Genomic DNA, 20,669 nt, shown 5'->3' with positions numbered 1-20,669 from the left:
CAGAGGTCAGCGCCGTAGAGAGGACAGGAAGTCCATCAAGGTTGTGAGGAGATCTGCCCCAGAATGCTGCAGGAGGGAGAGCGACTTCCTGGGCGGGAAGGGCTGTTTGATATAGTGGAGCTTTTGGGCAGGAAGCCAGTCTATCAAAATTGAGGTCGGTCGGTCTGACGTCTGGAGCCAGTCAGGCTGTCGGCTGGAGTCTGCAGGAGGCAGAGGCCATGTTGGGAGTTGTGCTAATCTAACCTCCTCCAGCGAAAGCAAGTCATGTGCCTGCCCTGCAGACCATCTAGACAGGGTATGTGTAGTGAAGGGAGAGATGGAGCGATTTATTTTGATTCCTTTATTTTGATTCTTCAGTTCACTGTTAATATGCCTGTATATAGTTGAGTGGTTTCAAAATAAATCCTTTTACTGTTGACATTGAGAAGTCCCACTGTACCGCATAGTTCCCCCAGCCGCTTGGACATGCTAGGAGTGGGTTGAGGACTCCCTAAGGAGGAGAACAAGGGCAAAACATCCAGTTGCTAACTCTCCAGGGGAGCCCCGAAGATTGCCAGGAATCCCCGAGGTGGGTTCCTAGCGACATCAGAGGGAGGTTAGGAGCAATGTTCCCTCTAAGCTATGGAGTCCTGTGAGCAAAAATTCTACTCTGTGAACTACTGGCATTAAAGTTGTGAGCAAGCAATTTGGCTACTGCATAAATTAGTTTGCTCTGGAGCCATGCTTCCTGAGCTAGGACAAAAATGTGTGAGCCAGAGGCTAAAAAACTGTGAGCTAGCTCACACTAACTCAGCTTAGAGGGAACACTGGTTAGGAGGCTGTCTCGCCTAACCAGAGCCCAAGACAGGGACAGTGGTGGCAGCAATACCCGAAGGTAGTGGTGAAAAACTGCCCCTTCAGGTGCCAGGTCAGGCAAAGGAGGGGTGGGCAGAGCGGGGTCTGCCAGCTGACATGGGCCCGTTCCGCCACAGTGTCCACCAACCTGTGTCAGAATCCCAAAAGTGCCCACAGGCTGAAAAGTTTGGGAACCCCTGATCTCATGTATAGGCCTCTGGGGCAGGGACTGGCCTTTTGCTTTAGTTACACAATGCATCATCCATAAATAACAGTACCATGAAATAGCATTCCATGACTGGGGTGGCTCTGTGCATACTGAGGAGTGTGCTCCTGGAGCTGTCTATTGCCATTGAAGTACATGGGGACATTCTTGTTTGTGAATTAAGGGTTCCCTTGTCATTGATGAGGCAGAGTAGGAACATTCTTACTCATGCAGAGAGTAGCTCCATCCTCACTGGGGACAGTAGATGAAAGGGGGAGGCACTATATCCTAATTTGTTCACTGTTCTGTGTGACTACACAGCCAAGTACTTTTAGGAGAAAAACCACAGATCTCTGGACCTCTAACAGAACCAAATTCTACTTTATTCCATTAATGAACATGTTTAAAAATGTGTGTATGTGTGTGTGTGTAATAAACTCAATCAGAGTTGGGCTCTCCTTTTTTCACAATGAAATGCGTGTGTTTGTGCTTGCATTGCAAGTGCTAAAAATAGCCCTGCAAAAAGGGTTTTCCTCCGGCACTTCCATTATTCACATGATGTGGCATGTTACATAAAACAAACAGTGCACGTTTTACCACAAAGTGCTATATTCAAGCATGCGGGGAGCAGGAACATTCCCCCTGGGGACAGTCGGACGGAATGTTTTCAACACAACCCCAGACATGGGGGAAATGAGTCTTCACACAGACAAAAGAATGAGGAAATGAGAAATTTCATCTGAGAAAGGAGAATTTCATCTCAGTGGAAATTCAGCAATAAAGCCATTCTTTTATAAACAGGCACAGACCTTTTGTTGTCTCCTTGCCAGACAGGAGAAGCAATGGCTGCAAATCTTTTCAGACTGGAGGGAAGAAGAAGAACTGCCTGCGATCCCTTGTCTATGATAATATCATCCTAAATTTCAGTGCACTGGATTTTTTGTGCGCAATATGCTAACATTTTTGGAAGCCGAAGCCCAGCACAAAAAACAACAACAATCAGTTGATCCAGGGAATTGATGCTTTACACATAAAAAGGCATCATTAGCAATATGACTGGACTGAGGGTTATGGAACTGGCTGTTCAAGCCCTTACTGTAGCATTGTTCAGACCATCAGTGACTGGGAGGAAATGGGGGAATAGGATCATGTGTGCAGTCCTCCCTCAGGGGGCCAAATTGGGCCTGAGGCCAGAGACGGCTATTCATATTTAGATCAATGTCATAAGCCTCTTCCAGATCTTTAATGAATCCCCAGCTGGGTGGGAGGAGAAGGTCTGTATACGTGGTTCTTCCACCTGACATGCACACATTAGTCTGATGGACTGCGGAGAGCCTAATACACATACAAATGTACATGCACAGCTCAGGAGTGCTGCTTTTTAGACCTGCTCCCTTTGTGTGTTCACTGATGTTCTGAACGGGATTATCATAGTGCTCAGCTAGGAGCTTGTGCCGGGTGGCCTTGAGACTAAATCCAGCTCTTTAAGGAGTGCCACTTAACACTTAACCAATGAACCTGAGTGAAGCTGTTAATGACAGGACTGCTTTGGAGGTCATTAATTCATAGGGTTGCCATAAGCCAGAAGTGACTCGATGGCACTTACACACACACACAAATACCTCTGCCTCTCTGTTCCATTTCTCTTAAAAACAACTTAAGTAATGGAGGAATAGATTACAAAGGGACGTGAGCAAAGAAGAGGAGATGGGAGCTTTTCATCATTCTTTCCTTGTCCATATCCTCTGCTTTGCATCCACCTTTGTAGTTGCTTTTGAAGGTGTAGAAGTCCTTTAGCTCTCCCTGAACTAGGGTTCCAAAGCAGGAGGCCTCCCATTCAGCACCCTCAGGCTCCTTCTGCTGCTCCATGGAGCAATGGGAGCCAAATGGGGGGAGGGGACTGGCACTGCATCAATGACATAATGTCACTTCTGGGGCACACCTGGAAGTGATGCTGTGGTCTCAATGCAACACCAATTTTGTTGTCCCCATTCCCCAGAGTCTCCCACTGGTTGCCGGTGCTCAGCCAGCAACCGTATCCTGGAATGGCTTCTGGGATCGCAGAACAGGTTGCAAAAGTTATATTCATTCCTTCTCTTTTGCACCCTCTGATTCATTATGTAGCACAGAGATGTAACAAACAAGAGACCACTGAAGTTAGGACTTTGGAGGAACACTACGGGACTTGTTGGTGACCAGCCTTGGGGTCTGCATACCAGAGCCACTGGCTGAGGTTGAACTAGCAGATATTTATAACAGTTGACATCCTCCAAGGTCTAGGGGCTCAAATATTAGACTGGGATCTGGAAAACCATTCAGAATCCCTGCTCTGGCATGGACACTCACTGGATTACCTTGGGCCACTCACATGCTCTCAGCCTAACCTACTTCACAGGGTTCTTCTGAGGATAAAATGGAGGAGGAGATAATGATGCTCTAAGCCACTTTGGGTTTCCACTGGGGAGAAAGGCAGAGTTTAAATATCCTACTAAATGCTTCAGTTTGTTGTTCCGGACTGGGGTGGCTGACTGACCCATAATAATCCTCTTCAGTTCCTAGAAATGCCACACCCACTAGTTCACAGAGCAGTGGTGGCCAGGCTCCCAAAGGCAATCTAGGAAGCCGTGTTTTTCTACTCAGCCTTGACCGACAGTATGTATTCATCAGAGTATTCTAAATTTCATGAGATAATTTATCTAGGATTTAAAAACAAGCAGAAGAGATAACTGTGCTTTTGTTGTCTGTTGACTGGAGCATCTGTTCTGTTGTACAGTTTCTTCCAGTCAGCATATTATAGCAACAATGTGTAAACCAATTAATTCCGTCTCCTATCTAGTTTTCTCCAGCCCTCTTGATCTGATCCATCCATGGTATTAATGCAACACAAGCACTAACATGGGAATAAACACTGTCAACTCTAATAACAAAAGGTCAACTCTCAGTGTTGCGAGGATGCTCAGCCTTTGGGGGAGTGCATGGCATCCTGCTTAAGTTGCAGCATGTGACAATAGCCTTCTGAATTATTTAGGGCAAGTACAGAATAAAGACTTTGCAGCATAAACTGGGTTTCTGTTGCTTTGATCACAAAACCTTACATTTCCCTGATAATGCAGAGAATCCCTGGAAATGACTTGTCTTGGAAACGAGCATTTTACTATTATTATTTTTTTACTGACCTTGTCACAGGCATAAAAAGCTGAGCTCCCAATAAATTAGGGATGAGCTCAAGAAGAAATTTTCTTTTGATGGTGAGAGTTTCAGTATACCTGAAGTTCTCCTTTTGATTCAATTTCATCCTGTATCACTGAGGGACACTAGATTTTGTAGGTTAGCTGCCAACACTGCTTAATGAGCAATGTATCTGAAATCAAACATTCTTCCTCCAGTACTGAATTACTGATGCTACCCACATAACAGTATTCTGAGCCTTCCTGCTTTACTGAAGCAAATTCAGACAACCTCTCTGCACTCATAGGGCATGAAGGATTGCCAGGTCTCTTGGTATAGTGGGAAACCTCCTACTCTTTTTAATTTATTTTACAAAATTTATATCCCATGTTTCTGACCTCAGAAGGACCACCGAGGGGGCTAACAAATCAAAACATACATAATAAACATCACATTAAAACCACCTGCTCAAAAATACACATACAAATCATTAAAACAATTAAAAACAGTGCTAAAATACATTAAAAATGTAAAAACAACAGTTGAAACATTGGTCAGGAAAGATCAATGCCTGCTGCTCCTCAGTTGCATGGTGGGAGGAAATTTCTCAGGGAAACAGGGGTAGCTTGATTGGTGTCCCTGGTGTGATGACAGCACTTCCAACATGACCTGGAAATGAGGTCATCATGTTGGGTGATGCTCTTATATTTGCTCCAAACCACAGAGTTTGGGGCAAATGCTAGAGCATCACCCAATGCAATTACATCACTTCTGGGTTGTGCCTGAAGTGATATCATTGTGCTGGAGATGCTGATCCCCCCCCCCCCCCCAACTGTAAGTCCCCACCATTTCCTGCTTCTTGCCAGGCCATGCTTGGCAATCCTGATAGTATTGCTACTTTTTTATTCATTCACAATCCTTTTTCCAAGGGTGGAATTTGTGTGACAGCTCTCCGGGGTTTATCCATGGAAGCTGTTTTTCAGTCCCATGGATCAGAAACACATAAATCAGGCCCACACAACTTGGAACCCATCGAGCCCAGCACATCTCAGCAGCCATGGTTTCCAGTTTGCTGGGTCCAGGGTGGTGGCTTAGTGAAAGAGCATCTGTTTTGTATGCAGGCTCTGGTATCTCTAGTTTAATGACTACAGGTATAGGACATCCTCTGCCTTTCTCCGCCTAAGAGCTGCTGTCAGAGTAGGCAATGAAAAGTGAGGCAGACCAATGGTCTGACGTAGGATAAGGTAGCTTTATATGCTTCCCTCCCCATGCTATTTTTTGCAATTCCAGGCACAAAATAATAACAATAACCTTAGCTTATGCCCAAAGTCCTTCACAAATATGATCATGCAGGATGCCTTTCAACAACCCTGTAAAGTAGGTCAGTATTGTTATCTCCATATCATAGACAGGGGTGAGGTTGAGAGAGAGGTATTGAATAAGGTTATTTAGTGAGTTCATGAAAATTCAAGATTTGACCACAGCCTTTGTAACTCATAGGCTGACTTACACAAGTTTAGAAGGATGTAACTCTGTTCGGAATTCTATTGGCAGTCCCTTAGCCACCTTGCTAGGGGAGGTTTATTTTTGTGGGCTGCCATACATGGCTGAGTACAGCTTGATGAGTCCCAAGTTGTATATGCCCACCTTAAGGGATGATAGAGTGTGCCCATCTTAAGTGCTCCCTCATTCGGTATAACAGAAGCTTTGAAATTGCATTTATTTTCTGACTAGGAAAAAGGCTTGTTGTGGAAGTAAATACAACGATCTCTAGAAAGAGGCTCTGGGCAGGTGCCCCGGCCTTGGACACTCAGTGTCAATTTGCTGTGGCAACCTCAGCAGGGTATAATGACACTGAGTCCACCATTTTCTCCAGAGGAACTGATCTCTGCTACCTAAAGAACAGTTGTAATTTTGAGTGATCTCCAGCCCTCACCTGGAGATTGGCAACAATGGTTCCCCAGAAGGGAATAGTTGGTTTGGAGGGTGGAGTCTATGGCTTTGTACCTGTCCGAGGTCCCACGCCTCCTGAAACCTCACCCTCTCCAGGCTCCATCCCTCACCTCTCCAGGAATTTCCCACCTGGAGTTGGCAACCCTATCTCCTTCCCAGCCAATCATCAACCTACCTTTATTTCCCCCTCACTCTTCAGCTTTCCACCCCCCACACACCTGCAGCCTTTCCCGTGCTCTGAAGCCCTGACTGTTACATCACACTGGCTGTCATACGGGGGCCACCTCAGCAGCATATAAGGATACAGAGCCCACCATTTTCTCCAGGGGAACTGATCTCTGTCATCTGGAAAGCAGTTGTAATTCTGAGTGATCTCCAGCCCTCACCTGGAGATTGGACACATTTTACCTCAGAACAGCAAACTGTTTAGAATGTTAGAGGCAAAAGCCAATCAAGTCACATATGCAAATGACCTCTGTGTTCCGAGGCAAAGGCCAATGAGGCTACATATGCAAATAACCTCTGTGTTCTGACTGGCTATGGGGGGGAGGAAGAGCAAACTGTTTAGAATGTTGGAGGCAAGACTCAAGCAATGCAGCCAGTGGATAGGGACAGATTCTGAGTGACACACCAGGGTGCCAATTCCGGAGCATGTGGAATGTTCTAGAGAAGTGCCACCACCATTCGGCTTTTATATATAATTTTCTGATACCTCTCTTTCTAGAAATTTTGCTCCAGATTCTTTGTCCACACACAAGACTGAAAATGTTCTTACAAAGAAAACAGTTGGGCTAGAGCTTGGGAAAAAAATACCATTTCAAAGTTTCTGTTACACAGAATGAGAGTTCACTTTAACCAGTACCCTGCAGCAAATACACTGGGTGTGCCAACAATGTCACGCACTTTGCTTTGGCAACTTCTTTTGTAAAATGGTATTATTAGGTACGCACCTAAGGATGTTTCTTGTATGCCCACATATCAGCATCCAGAGAACCAGCATGCTGTGGTAGTTAAGAGCAGCAGACTCTAATCTGGAGGGCTGGGCTTGATTCCCCACTCCTACACATGAAGCCTGCTGGGTGACCTCAGGTCAGTCACAGTTCTCTCAGAACTCTCTCAGCCCCACCTGCCTCACAGGGTGTCTGTTGTGGGGAGAGGAAGGGAAGGAGATTGTAGGCTGCTCTGAGACTCCTTAAGGTAGAGAAAAGTGGGGTATAAAAACCCATTCTTCTTCTTCTTCTAAAAATGCATGGGCTTACAACATCCCTTGGCAGGGCAATCTTCTTCCTGCTACTGACTATCCAATAAATTGTTACTATGTCTGTGTTTTTTAAAAAAGCAATGCAGTCTCAGGAAATCCTCCAAATAAAAGAAAATATACAAAGGAACCATTCATGTTGTCAAGGAGTATGCCACGAGGGTCCTGCAGCAGGAGACACCAAGTGACCATTTCCTCCCCTCTCCCTTTCAATCACATTCTCCATGGGGTAGGGAGGGGGATACTCTACACCAATGTTCCCTCTAAGCTGTGGAGTCTTATGAGTTCTACTTTGTGAGCTACTGGCATTAAAGTTCTGAGCGAGCGATTCGGCTACTGCATAAATTAATTTGCTCTGGAGCCATCCTTCCTGAGCTAAGACAAAAATGTGTGAGCCGGAGGCTAAAGAATTGTGAGCTAGCTCACACTAACTCAGCTTAGAGGGAACACCACTCTACACCATCAGAAAAGGAATACCTGGCTTCACATACTTTGAACCTTTCTAGGGTACATGACAGTACATGAATCTGGCCATGAGCAAACATAATTGCTCTTTTATAGATTTTGCTTTTGGTGGGTGTGGAAGCACAAATGACTCTTTCATTTGTGTAATTCAGAAAAATGTGTAAATTGGTTCTTGGATATTAAGTGAGTGGCGCTAACCCGATAACCGCTTTCCATTTCTCCCATGTTGGTTCATTATTAAACAGCACCAGTGTTTCACTTAAAACCACTAACATTTGTAGCATACCACCATTGCAAAATCTAGAGTAAGCTTATCATGTATATGCTTACCTATGGTGAGAGAGGCAGTGGCATTATGATGAAAAATACTATTGGAAAACTAAGAGGAACACAGGGTACAAGGGTGAGAAACATATAGCAGGATGCTCACATGCTCAGAACAGTAATCTGTCCGATACAAGAATTTGCTATAGGTGATGTCATAAATATTGGTCACATTGCCAATGTATGACATCATTTTCATACGTCTCTTGTTGTTTTCTGAATTTTTACCCTGAAACTCGGGTTGCAGATCTGATTCACTGTCCCGTATGTTGATGACTCTTTTATCCTCAAGCCATTCACGCGCCGTACCGACTCCACACTTTCATTCCCAACAGTCACAGTCTGTGCCTGTTCCCAGATTTGTCAGAACAGATAGCAGCGGCGAGAATGGAAATGATGCAATGATAAACAAAACAAAAATAAGAATGCCACAGTTAGAGAAGAATACCAGGATGAGCTGTGTGAAGCAATTCAGACGGAAATCAGTTGGAATTTACTGTGAAAGTCAAATTGAAACAAAGAAGAGCTGAAATAATATGGTATGGATGGCTTTACAAATATTGTTCCTTGTTGAGAAAAACAGGTGGTAATAGGAAAGCTGAGAGAAAAACAATTCTGAACACATTAGGAGAACTCCAGACAAGTGAAGAAATAGTTCCAGCCCAATACTGTTGAAGGCACTTGATCTCCCAAGTAGAAGTTGCTACCACATCTGCTAAAGCGGAATCTAAGGCTAGCTACCACCATTACTAGAAGAAAGCAATGCTTAAAAAGAAATATATGGGAAGGGTCGGTAGCTACAGAATGTTTAAATTAAAAGTGAAATGGATATTCACATCAAACCTGAAAACTGATAAATGTTATGTATTTGCATAGGGAGTCTTCAAATCTGAATATCTGACTATGGAAATGAACAGTTGGGTTTATTATGTAAATGTGAAAGGCATATTGGCTTTGGCTCAAACCGAGATAAAAAGACAATGCTGGCAAACAAGCTCTGTTTTAAATTCTCAGCTCTTGACACTGAATAGAAGAAACCAAAGGGATAAAGGCATGGGGGTTCCATATGAGGTATACTGAAGGGAAGAGATCAATTATGGGGAAAGACTTCCATGATCATGCCGAGGGGAAAGTGCCCATACCTTATTTTGCCTCCTTTGCCTTCTCCGAAGCCTCAGGAACTCTTTGTGTTGCCTTGACACAAAATTCACTGCTGCATATTCAAGCAGTGCAGCAAACACAAAGAGAAGACACACAGCCATCCAGATGTCAATTGCCTTTACATAGGAGACCTACGAGACAAAGGAAATAAAAAGGATGGAAATAAAAACTCCTGTAATGGGGAATGACATGAGATGAAGACAGAAAAAATGGACAAGTAGAAACAGAATTCTTGCATGTTTATTAGATATCACCCATAGACACTTCCCTATTCATTTCAAAGGTTTGCCTGAAAATTCTGCCCTCTTAGTGTTTTTTCACAGCTGTCTGGCATCCCTTCGACCCATGAGGTCTTGTTGTTTAGCAGGGCCTTTTTCACCTTCCCAGTCCTTGGTCTGATCTGCATACACTCCCACTGAACAAGAGCATAATTTTGTTTATAACAATCATGATGCTGGACACATATATACTCAAGATGTATGCAATGCTACACTTCCAATGTTGCATTGTGACATCAGTGAAATTCATAATAGTCACCACAGCTGAATGTATTAACACATTTTAGTAGGTAAAGGAATAGGATTGCCAGGTGAGGGCGACAAACAGGCAGGGGACTTACCAGGAGGCTCCAGGAGAGGGGAGAGAGGCTTTGGGAGAGGGAACTCCAAAGCAAGTTCCAGATGAGCTGCCATTGCATTTAAAGGGATCACGTTCCTCTTAAATGCTTACCCTCCATTGGAAATAATGGAGGAGGGAGGCGTCTTTTTGGGGGTTCATAGAATTGGACCCTCTGCTCCAATCTTTGAGAAACATGGGGTGTTTTTTTGAGGAGAGGCTCAAGTAGCTATGCTAATATTTTGGTGCCTCTACCTCAAAAAACAGCTCCCCTGAGCCCCAGATACCCATGGATCGATTCTCCATTGTACCCTTTGGGGACCAGTCTCCATAGGGTATAATAGAGCACCCAGCAGCTATTCCCCCCTGCTTTCTGATAGCCCAGATGCGGGGGAGGGGCTCCAAACTGGGGGATCCCCTGCCCCCAACTGGGGATTGGAAACCCTATAAAGGAAGCTGGGATGGGGGTGAGGGGTAACAGCACCAAGAAAGACTGTATTAAAGCAATGTAAATGTGTACACAATATGTGCTGAAAAATTACTGACAGATTAAAGGCTCTTTGGAACACTCTAAAAAACCCAGAAACCCAAGTAAGTAGTAGTGCAGGGGTGTCAAACACGAGGCCTGGGGACCGGCACTGGCCCATCCAGGGCCCTTATGTGGCCCACGAGCAACTAGTGCAAAGGAGGGAACAGGAGACTTCTCAGTGGCTTCAGCATGGCGGAACAACCTCATCTGCAGCAGTCAAGCAGTGTGGGAGTGTCTGCCCAGTGCTGCACCACTGGCTTTCCAGTCCACTGATGTGGGTTTTCCTTTGCACCCCCTCCCAGCCCATGAGGCCTTGCAATGAGGATACAACAACTCAGAGCTTATTAGCTGCTGTCCTTTATACAGTTTATATCTCCAGTACCTGGCATGATGTTTTATGGCACACATGGCCCAGTCCAACAAAGTGACATTCATGTCAAATTTGACCCTTGTAACAAATGAGTTCGACACCTAATATAAACTTGCCCGAATATAAACTTCCACAGAATTTATTTATTTATTTTATTTGTTAGATTTATACCCTGCCCTCCCCAGCAGGCTCAGGGTGGCTACAACAAAGCCAATTGCCATAAGAACAGTTAAAACATCATAAAACAATCATTACACAATAAAAACAATCATTAAGTAAAGTGCGGTGCTCTTGATGTTAAATTTTTTTCTCAATCCAAGATGGGTTCATTCATTAACCCAACCTGACTGCATGCATTCTTTGGTTAGCTAGGCGTCTGGGGGTCTGCCCAGGGCCGGCTCACCTCCAGATCTAATCCACCATCGAAGATGGCAGCTCGGTGGTGGTACAGTGACGGCGGCGGCTCCTATACAAAGGCCTGGCGGAAGAGCTCCATCTTGCAAGCCACCTGCTCTGGGAGCTCGTTCCACCAGACAGGAGCCGCCACCAAAAAAGCCCTGGCCCTGGTTGCAGCCAGCTTGATGTCCTTGGGGCCGGGAACCATCAATAGGTGCTGCGACCCCAACCGTAGTGCTCTTGGGGGAACATATGGAGAAAGGCGGTCCCTTAGGTACGCTGGACCCTGGCCAGAAGGTTCCTACATGGACAATATGATCTCCCACACACATAATACTTGGAGCTGTTAAAAGAACTTACATTTTGCTGGGACATGCCCATTAGTGCAGCTGGAGAGTACACAGACTTTCATTAATACAGTCCACTTCTTTTAATTTAGCAAGAGGCATCAGACAAGGCTGCCCACTTTTGCCATTTTTATTTGCAATTGTGATTGAGCCTTTAGCAGAAGAAATACACAGCAATGTCAAGGATTGCACCTAAGCAGGCACGAGCACAAGGTCACCTTAAACACTGATGATCTGGTGCTTTATCTAACGAAATCAACATACCCCTATAAATGGATTACAAAATCCTGTCAGTATCTAGGAATCCAGATTCCACTGTAGTTGAAATATCTGAATGACCATAATTTTGAAACCTTGCATGAAGAAATCTCTATTTTAATTAAAAGTTGGAACAAATTGTCTTTAACTTGGCAGGAGCAACTCCACTTAATTAAATCTTTTTATTACCCAAATTCTATTTAAATTTTAGACATTACCAATAGAGATCTCACTCTGAAACCTACAGAAATGGTAGACAACTTTAAACGCCTTCCATTGGGACAATAAGAAACTAAGAATAAATATCAAGATAATGTGCAGACCTTCTACATCTGGTAGTTTAGATGTTTCTCTTCTTAAGAACTGTTATTATGCCACCACAATTTAGTTAATATTGTTAAAATGTCACTCCCTTCTTCACCAGAAAACTGGATAGGCATGGAACAGGAAGCTGCTTATCTACCCTCAGTTCAGGAGACGATCTGGACAAAACCCTCACTCAGACCTCCCCGGGTACAGAAGAATCAATTTCTGTCAGCTGCTTTAAAAATCTGGGATCTCCTGAGAAGAAAACTTGTACCAGTTGCACCTTTTACCAATCAAGACTGGTAGGGAAAAATTTGCCTTTTGAAAATAGCTACAGGTGGGTCTTACTCGACCCATAGACGTATTCCAACATGATCATTTACTTGATAAAGCACAATTGGAAAAGAAGGCAGGTTCCCCCATCCCATGGTTTCAATATCTCCAAATGAAAAGCTGCTTTGAACGCTTACATTCCAGTGGACATCTTCAAACATCATTAACAGATTTTGAGAAAATCCTGATGGGATATGATGGCCTCTCCAAAGGCATCCTCTCAAAAAATCTACACGATTCTGTCCTAAACTACTGAGTTATCAAAAGAAGTGGGAAAACAATCTGGGCATTATCCTGACAGAGACACCGTGGGGAAACGTCTGGAGATCCCCAGCAAACACCTCTAAAGTCTTTAATAAAAGAATACAATTTTTAAAGCTACTTTCCAGGTGGTATTGGACCCCAGTGTATCCGAATCATATAAATGCTCAATTAAGCGCTCGATGCTGGAAACACTGTGGGGACCCTGGGAACTATTTGCATTGCTGGTGGGACTGTGTCCACATCCAGGCCTTCTGGCAAGAAGTTGCAGTAGTTATAAGCAAAACTGTTGCTCAAGAAATACCCAGAACACCACAAATGATGCTTTTGGACTTAGGGTTGGAATCAAACTTGGAATGCTCTCAGCAAGAACTAATTTCCACCTCATTGGCCTCAGTGCACTTTATAATTGCATATAACTAGAAAGAACGCAAACCTCCCTCTAGAGCCCTCTGGTACGAGAAAATCTGGGACAAATTTATTATGTGTAAACTTTCTAACTTGATAAATCATACAGAAACAGCTAAATCATACACCAATTGTGAGTTCACTTGGTTCCCAGTCCTTCAATATATGGCGGATAATATTTTGCTGACCAACCCACCTTACAGGAAGTGGATATTGTTTTAAAAAGGAAATATAAGAAAACTGTTGTGGTTCCCTGATGTTGATGATATCAGTTGAAAATTTTCTTCCCCTTTAATTGCTTTATATTTATTTCTTATTTTTAAACATTTTTGTTAACACTTTATTAATAAATATTTTTTTAAAAAATTAATTCTTTCCAAAGCCACTGACTTCTATGACAGCTTACTAATGAAAAGAAAATGGAAATGGAATAGAAGTAGGTAATCATTGGAGCAAATGGGTCAGCGGGAACATTACCTTCTCCTCCAGCATGAACCCTATTCGGAGGCACGGAGACATCCAAAAGTGCTTGCATTTTGTTTTTAAGCTGTCTTTCATCCAGCTTCAGAAAACATTCATAATAAGAACCTTCCCACAACCAAATGTGTCAATTTTCATGCAGCACAAATATGCCTGTTTATTTTTTTAATGATTCTGCACTTTGCAAAAGAGTTCCTACTTAACAAAGTAACACCAAAGGCTGGACTCAGCCAACTTTTCTTCTTGTGAAAAAGAAAACTCAGGTTCCCTCTGACCACCATTAAGGACTAGGCTGGCATACATGGGATCTGCAGGGCTATTTTTGGGCAGGAACGCACAGGAACGGAGTTCCGGCTGGCTTCCATGTTGGCCACGCCCAGCAGGAACTCATTAGCATAATAGGCCACACCCAACAGCAGGAACTCATTAGGATTGGCTACATTAGGGGTGTGTGGCCTAACATGCAAAGGAGTTCCTGCTACAAAAAAGCCCTGAGTAAACAGAATAAGAAGCAAAAGGTGGGTGTGGCTGGATGAGCACACTTCTGGTAACATGGGGGTGTGGCCTAATATGCTAATGAGTTGTACTGTCAAGGGTGTGGCCTAATATGCTAATGAGTTTCTGCTGTTGGGTGTGGCCTATTATGCTAATGAGTTCCTGCTGGGCTTTTTCTACAAAAAGAGCCCTGATCTGCATAGGCAAAAGCCATGTGGGATAGCAGCAGTATGAAGAAAAGGAAGTGGTGTGATAAAACCTGGCAAGGTACAACTCACAGTATCGTCCAGCTTTAAAACACATGATACTTTGTGGTGTCCCCAACAGAGCTGCACTTGCCATTTTTTGTTAGTCCTTCTGGATATATTTTGTGGTGATTTCATAGCTTTTGCAGTGTAATTTTCTGTCCCTTCCCCCTTCCATCCTTTAAATGTATCCACATGAACACCAAGAAGATGTTCCCAGGCGTATGACTGCTAAAAGTGTGGTCACAAAGATCAACATTTTTGACTGAGCAAATCCACTTCTATGTGTGAAAAAGGCACTAATGGCAAAACAAAAAGGAACCCTTGACTTTAGACTTCTTTCCACTTAAAAATTGTACTTCCCTGAACTGCATGTGCACAATTGCTGTATTGGCCAAATTATTTTGACTCTGCCATATTGCCTTGAAGAATGGTAAAACACCTGGCCGCTGGGTGCTTTCCCTAGAAGTCTGCACTCCTGCTTTTCAAAGGTGTATCATTTTAAGCTTCAATGGAAACAGATGCTTCCCATGTACATTCGTATGTGGGACAATGGGCACATATCCAAACTCTCAGTCTCAGCAGTAAGTGCATATGCAAAACAGCCCCTACTTATCTTAAAGCATCCTATGATTTCTTCCACCTCCAAAACAGGTGGGCAGGTAATCTACATTGGTATCCTGTGTCTTGCGGATACTTCTTTGAGAAAACTGCCCCATAGATGTGCCTGTTCCAGCCTCTCAGTGCAGTACAAGCAGTATCCTGAACAGAAGAGATTACAGATTTGTGTGGAAAGAAAATATAGTATTGTTCTTAGTGCCATGTAGTACATTAAACATTGATATCCTGGGTATGAAATCCTGCATCCATAGCAACCATCAGCAGAACTCCCACAGGTGTCAACAAAAAGTGTATTGTCTGTATCTCTTAAGGAAGGTAATTCTCATATTGACCTTCAGCTGCTATAGTAGCAAGGCTGGATACGCTGGTCTGATGTTTGAATCTGTCCCACAACACTTCATATTATATTGTTACCTGATCAGAATTTGAACAGGGTTAGGGAGCATCTCTAGACTGTAGATATAAGGGAAAGGGATGCAGTCGAAGACAGAAATGGTCTTTGCTACAGTACTAAAATCCAAAGGAAGTTTGAGTTCTCATGGGAAATTCTTACCTGGCAAATTTTCTGGACTGGGAAAGGGGAAGCAAAAGTGCTTCATTTCACTGCATTCACCCATTTATATCCCACACTTACACTATTAGGACATCTAAAGTCTGAGGAAGGATCCAGAGCCACTTTAACTATTGCAGCAACACACTTGGCACCCCCTTAAAATTGTTATTAATTTTGTTATGGATATGATAAAATTGAACATAAAACATTAAGAAAATACTAATAAGATATTTACTTCTTATCTGGAAGCAAATCCTGCCTCAGTCAAAGACAACCAGCCTGCATGGATGTCCCTCTCCCTCCCCTCCTCCCTAGATGCATAATTCCTAAACATGAATATGTGCATAAGCTTTACTCATGATATGTTGGGGCCAGTGGTTGTCACCCCATTCCACTTTTCCTCTGCCTGTTACTGCACCCAAACATGACTGTCTGCACTGAACCAGCTAAGCATTTCCTCCTTATTATTCACAACCATTCACAGCCATATGCAAACATTTAAGAAATCACAGTTGAAGCTAAAATACAGAGCAAAGCTTAACTGTACATTTGATAAGACTCAAGACAAGGTCTTTTTTCAACTAAATTAGACTAACAAAGGAAAAACTGAGATTTTAATAGGTTTATGAACTGAATTTGCCCATCTGTCCCCCCTAATTTATTCCACTTTGACTTGGTCTACAGTTTCTCCTTTATTAATATTTCAAAGATCTTCAAATGCCATTGCTGTATGATTTCAGTGTGGGTTTTGTGTGTTTTTTGGTTTTTCTTTTTGGCTTCTTGGGTATCAAAAAGTCAGCCAGATAATGAGGAAAGTTTGTAGACTAAGGTCTGAATTCATCAAAATGTGACACACACACACCCATTTCAGCACAGCATAAGAATGTTTACCATGGCTCTTTGGTTGGTCATTGACCAATTTTTCTTAGACGGCCAAGTGCCTGTTAGTTGCCCAGATTCTTGTAAAGAATGCTGAGTAGCTAGATTTTGGCCTGGCCTAGGGCCATTTCCTTTCCTTTTGTACCCTTAGAAGCTCATTGATTCATGAATCTTGAGCAGCAGAAAACATGTTTCTTATTTTTTAGATGCAAGAGTGATCTTAGGATCCTTATCACTGAACAAAAGACCCAGGGTTTCTGGAGTATAGGGGGAGAATTGGTTGAATAAAGGTTTAATATAGTAATCCCTCATAATTTCAAAAAATCTGCATTCCAGCAGGGTGTGAAAGGATGTATCAAGCCTGCTAAGGCCACAAGGGCAAATTTTGTCAGTGGAGGGCCTATTCAAAAATCTCCTTTGCAAAACCATTGTAGGTATAATGTTCAGTCTTGCAAACACAAAAGCTCTGCAATAACATGGGATGGTAAAATAGTACATATAGGAGGGGTAAAGATTTTGGGTAAGAAAGACCAAAAAATAGGGGTGAGCATATTCTGTGGGCTCTCTGAATCAAACTACTATGGTCAATTTCCAGGACTCACTTTTTGACCAGAGAAAATTCTTTGGTTTTGCCCATCTCAAAAATATTATCAATCGACATTCCAACTTCCATCAATTTCTCATCCAGGGCTTTCATCCGAGTTGATTTATGAGTATCCCAATATAAAGTAGCTAACAAACCATCTTCAGCACAGAGCTGTTTTAATCTCAGATTGAAGGCAAATGGCCCTGCTCTTGCTTCCAAGGATATCTGTCCAAATTCTGCTCGTAATATGATGTTTGACACACAGCAGGGAATATTCAATATTTTCCTTAAGAATTGGGCTAGTGGTTGATCAATATTATCAGAGAGCTTTAATCCAAATAGCTGAACTGTAAAGAATGAGTGGAGCCACTTTCAAATTAAAGGCTTGCAAAACTCCAGGAATATACTTCTAGAGGGTAATTTATCTGATTTCCAACATCGAGCTACCATAATTCTTGATGAAGTTAAAATATATGTTAATAAGTACCTGTCTTGTTAAATATGCTTGTTAAATATTATTCCAGACAACCTGGGTGTATTATCAGTTTTTGATGATTTTTGCCATCCACCAAAATTAGCTGAGGTTGGTGTACCTATTTTACTTTATGTTGATGATGATGTGATCTTGTCTCAAACCAGAGTTGGGTTAAAAAGTGCCTTGCAATCCTTCTCCAATTATTGTTGTCAAGAAAGTCTGGTGATCAACTACCCAAAATCTAAGGTCCTAGTTTTCACTAAGACCAGAAAATTGAACCCATCTCAATGGTGTATCAATGGTTTCAATATTGATCTTGTCTCGAACCAGAGTTGGGTTAAAAAGTGCCTTGCAATCCTTCTCCAATTATTGTTGTCAAGAAAGTCTGGTGATCAACTACCCAAAATCTAAGGTCCTAGTTTTCACTAAGACCAGAAAATTGAACCCATCTCAATGGTGTATCAATGGTTTCAATATTGAGCAAGTCAATATCAGGAGGGCTGATATTGTACAGTTACTTTTAAATTTCCAGTGCTTCTGTTGGATGCACCTTTTTATTCTTTTGCAGTCACCATTAAACCAGCTATTCCTCTTAACTTCAGGGAATGTCCTATTGAGGTTCTTTTTCACATAAAGTGGTCTAAACATTTTTGATACCATGTCTAGAGTATGCAAAAAATAAATAATGTTTTAATTAAATTAAAATTTTAAAAATAACATTTTCCCTCTTGTCAGGCTTGGAACATGTGGCTCTTTACTAGTCAAAGAATGGGTAGTTGCAACTAGGGGTCTGGCTAAGGATTGATTCATATCAGAGGGCCCGTTTGGGGTATTTGATGATACCTTTGTTGGATTGGTTACCTGTTTTTGAGCCTGATTAATTTGTACTAGGGTATATTGGACTTTGTGGAATCTAGGCAATAATATTGCCTTGTTCCTCAGAGGGTAAGGAACAAAATGATTGAAGAAGATTAGCATCCCTTAGGTCCAACTGCTTATCTTTTGATGAAGATGACAAAGGGTCATCCTGTCAAATAAATATGATTCATGAACATAGTCTTTCTTAGTTGGTGAGAATTCAGTCAGGGATCTATCCTTAGTAGAAGGTTGAATTCTCTTTGAGTGTATAGTTTTCCTTTCTTAAAGGGGGTTATACGTGATAAGTGGCTTTTTGCTTGGCTTGAACAAGGAATCTGAGAGTTGAATTCTGTGCCTTTTAAAATGTGGCCCTATTGAACATCATTGCTGGGAATCCTAGGTGAGTAGAAAGTTAAAATGTATCTCTCCCCCCAGATTGGCCCTTATAGCTTTTCGGTAAATTTTAGATTAATAGAGGAAACTGGTATATCCAACAAGTAGGACAAATGATTTTTTGTGTTCCACTTTCCCCGCCAGTTTATCAATTTTCTTTTAAAGCAGAAAATAGCCACTACAATCTGAAGTTTGTTCACCTGGAGCTCATTCTTGTTTTTGGAAAGAGAAGGGGGAAAAGATATTTTCTTAATATAATTGTTATACAGAGGCCTTTCATTGGATGTTACATTCTTTTTTGCCATATCTGCATAAAGGGGCTTCCTGTGTTCCATTGCATGTTCCTGGTTCAGTGGTTTTATCTTGTGAAGATAGTCTGTAATGAACTCAAGCCTCTTATGGATAAGTTTCAGAGTGTCTGCTATAAGTGTGGTTTGTGATGCTAGCAGACTGAGATCTTGGGGCCTCTTTCCAATGTTCTTGTCATAAATTGCCATATTATCTTTCCCCATTGAGATAAATGAATCATTTTGGTCCAGAGATCTGTCACGTTTCTCAGCCTCCACCTGTCTCTGTAGCATTAAAGGATCAAATCTATTTTTTAAAGAAACTGGAGAGACACTAAGATCACTTAAAAGAGCTTTTAAAAAGGATTTTAAAAATAGGATTTAAAATGATTTAAAAGTTAAAAGCAAGAAGAAAACTGTTAAAACCTATTTAAAACAAAAGCTAAAACCAATTAGAACAGCAAGAAGAAAAAACTATTTAAAACACAAGCCAAAGCCAATTAAAATCAGCTAAAACAATGCTCCTCCATGACAGAGCAAAGCTTGTAAAACGCCTAGTCACACTCAGCCCACAGGTGAAACCTATCATATATCTTCAGGCTACAGCACTGTTCTCAGCACAGCCGGAACTGGACCGATTCAACCCAAATCAAAACAACAATAAAATAAGAAATGGAACAAGTTATCATTGGGAAAGCTACAGCTATAAAAGTGTAGGAGGGTAAACAATCACTGTCTGTATCCCAGCCATTCCCCCCACCCCTAATTAGGCTATAGGTAAAGGTAAAGGTTCCCCTGCTCGAAAGCCAGTTGAGTCTGACTCTAGGGTTGCGGTGCTCATCTCCGTTTCAAAGCCGAAGAGCCAGCGCTGTCCAAAGACGTTTCCGTGGTCATGTGGCCGGCATGACTAAACACCAAGGCGCACAGAACGCTGTTACCTTCCCACCAAAGTGGTACCTATTTATCGACTTGCAATTTCTTGCTTTCAAACTGCTAGGTTGGCAGGAGCTGGAACTAGAGACGGGAGCTCACTCCGTCATGCGGCAACTCGGATCTCGAACTGCCGAACTACTGACCTTCCACAGCCTGCAGTTCAGCGTCTTAACCACTTGAGCCACCGCAGCTCCTGTAATTAGGCTATACTCAGCATCTTATAAATGGGTATAAGGAAAACATCCTAAAAATAAAAGTAAAAAGGCTCAAGTCTGCTGAAAGAGCTGCCTTGAAGCAAACAAAACAGAGCAAAGCAGGATCTAAACCAGCAAGTTCAAAAGAATAAGAAAACAATGAAAAAGAAAACTTAGCTCTTCATGGAGCACAACAGAACACCACTGCCCAGCCAGCTGGAAACCAGAAAACCATTTCAAAGTATTTTGTTACTTTGCTCCCTTTCTCCTGTTGTTAATTCCTGAATAACATAATACGGACATGTGGGAAATAATCTAGTTTCCAGATATATAACTTTTTATTTTTAATTTATTTAATAATACACTATTATGGTCATAAATATACAAACAAACATACAAATGTAAGATAAAACGTAGGCCAGTGTCTGAAGTCAATTTACATTAAAAACATATTTAGAACACCACAATCTTGCCAAGTA

At 42.3% G+C, this 20,669-nt stretch overlaps 1 protein-coding gene across 2 annotated transcripts in view; it reads right to left on the bottom strand.

Moving 5' to 3' along the window:
• GLRA2 (glycine receptor alpha 2) overlaps positions 1 to 20,669 on the bottom strand; it is a 193,783-nt gene that overhangs the window by 37,081 nt on the left and 136,033 nt on the right. For both annotated transcript variants that reach the window (XM_015417598.1, XM_015417599.1), the window contains exon 8: positions 9,350 to 9,499. In XM_015417598.1, coding sequence (XP_015273084.1) covers positions 9,350 to 9,499 — 150 coding nt within the window. The remainder of the gene's footprint in view (positions 1 to 9,349; positions 9,500 to 20,669) is intronic.

This window comes from Gekko japonicus, unplaced genomic scaffold (assembly GCF_001447785.1).
Source record: "Gekko japonicus isolate JY-2015 unplaced genomic scaffold, Gekko_japonicus_V1.1 scaffold18, whole genome shotgun sequence".
In the NCBI taxonomy this organism is placed as follows: Eukaryota; Metazoa; Chordata; class Lepidosauria; order Squamata; family Gekkonidae; genus Gekko; species Gekko japonicus.
The sequence above is the reverse complement of the archived record's forward strand: the minus strand, read 5'-3'. Positions and strand labels throughout refer to the sequence as shown.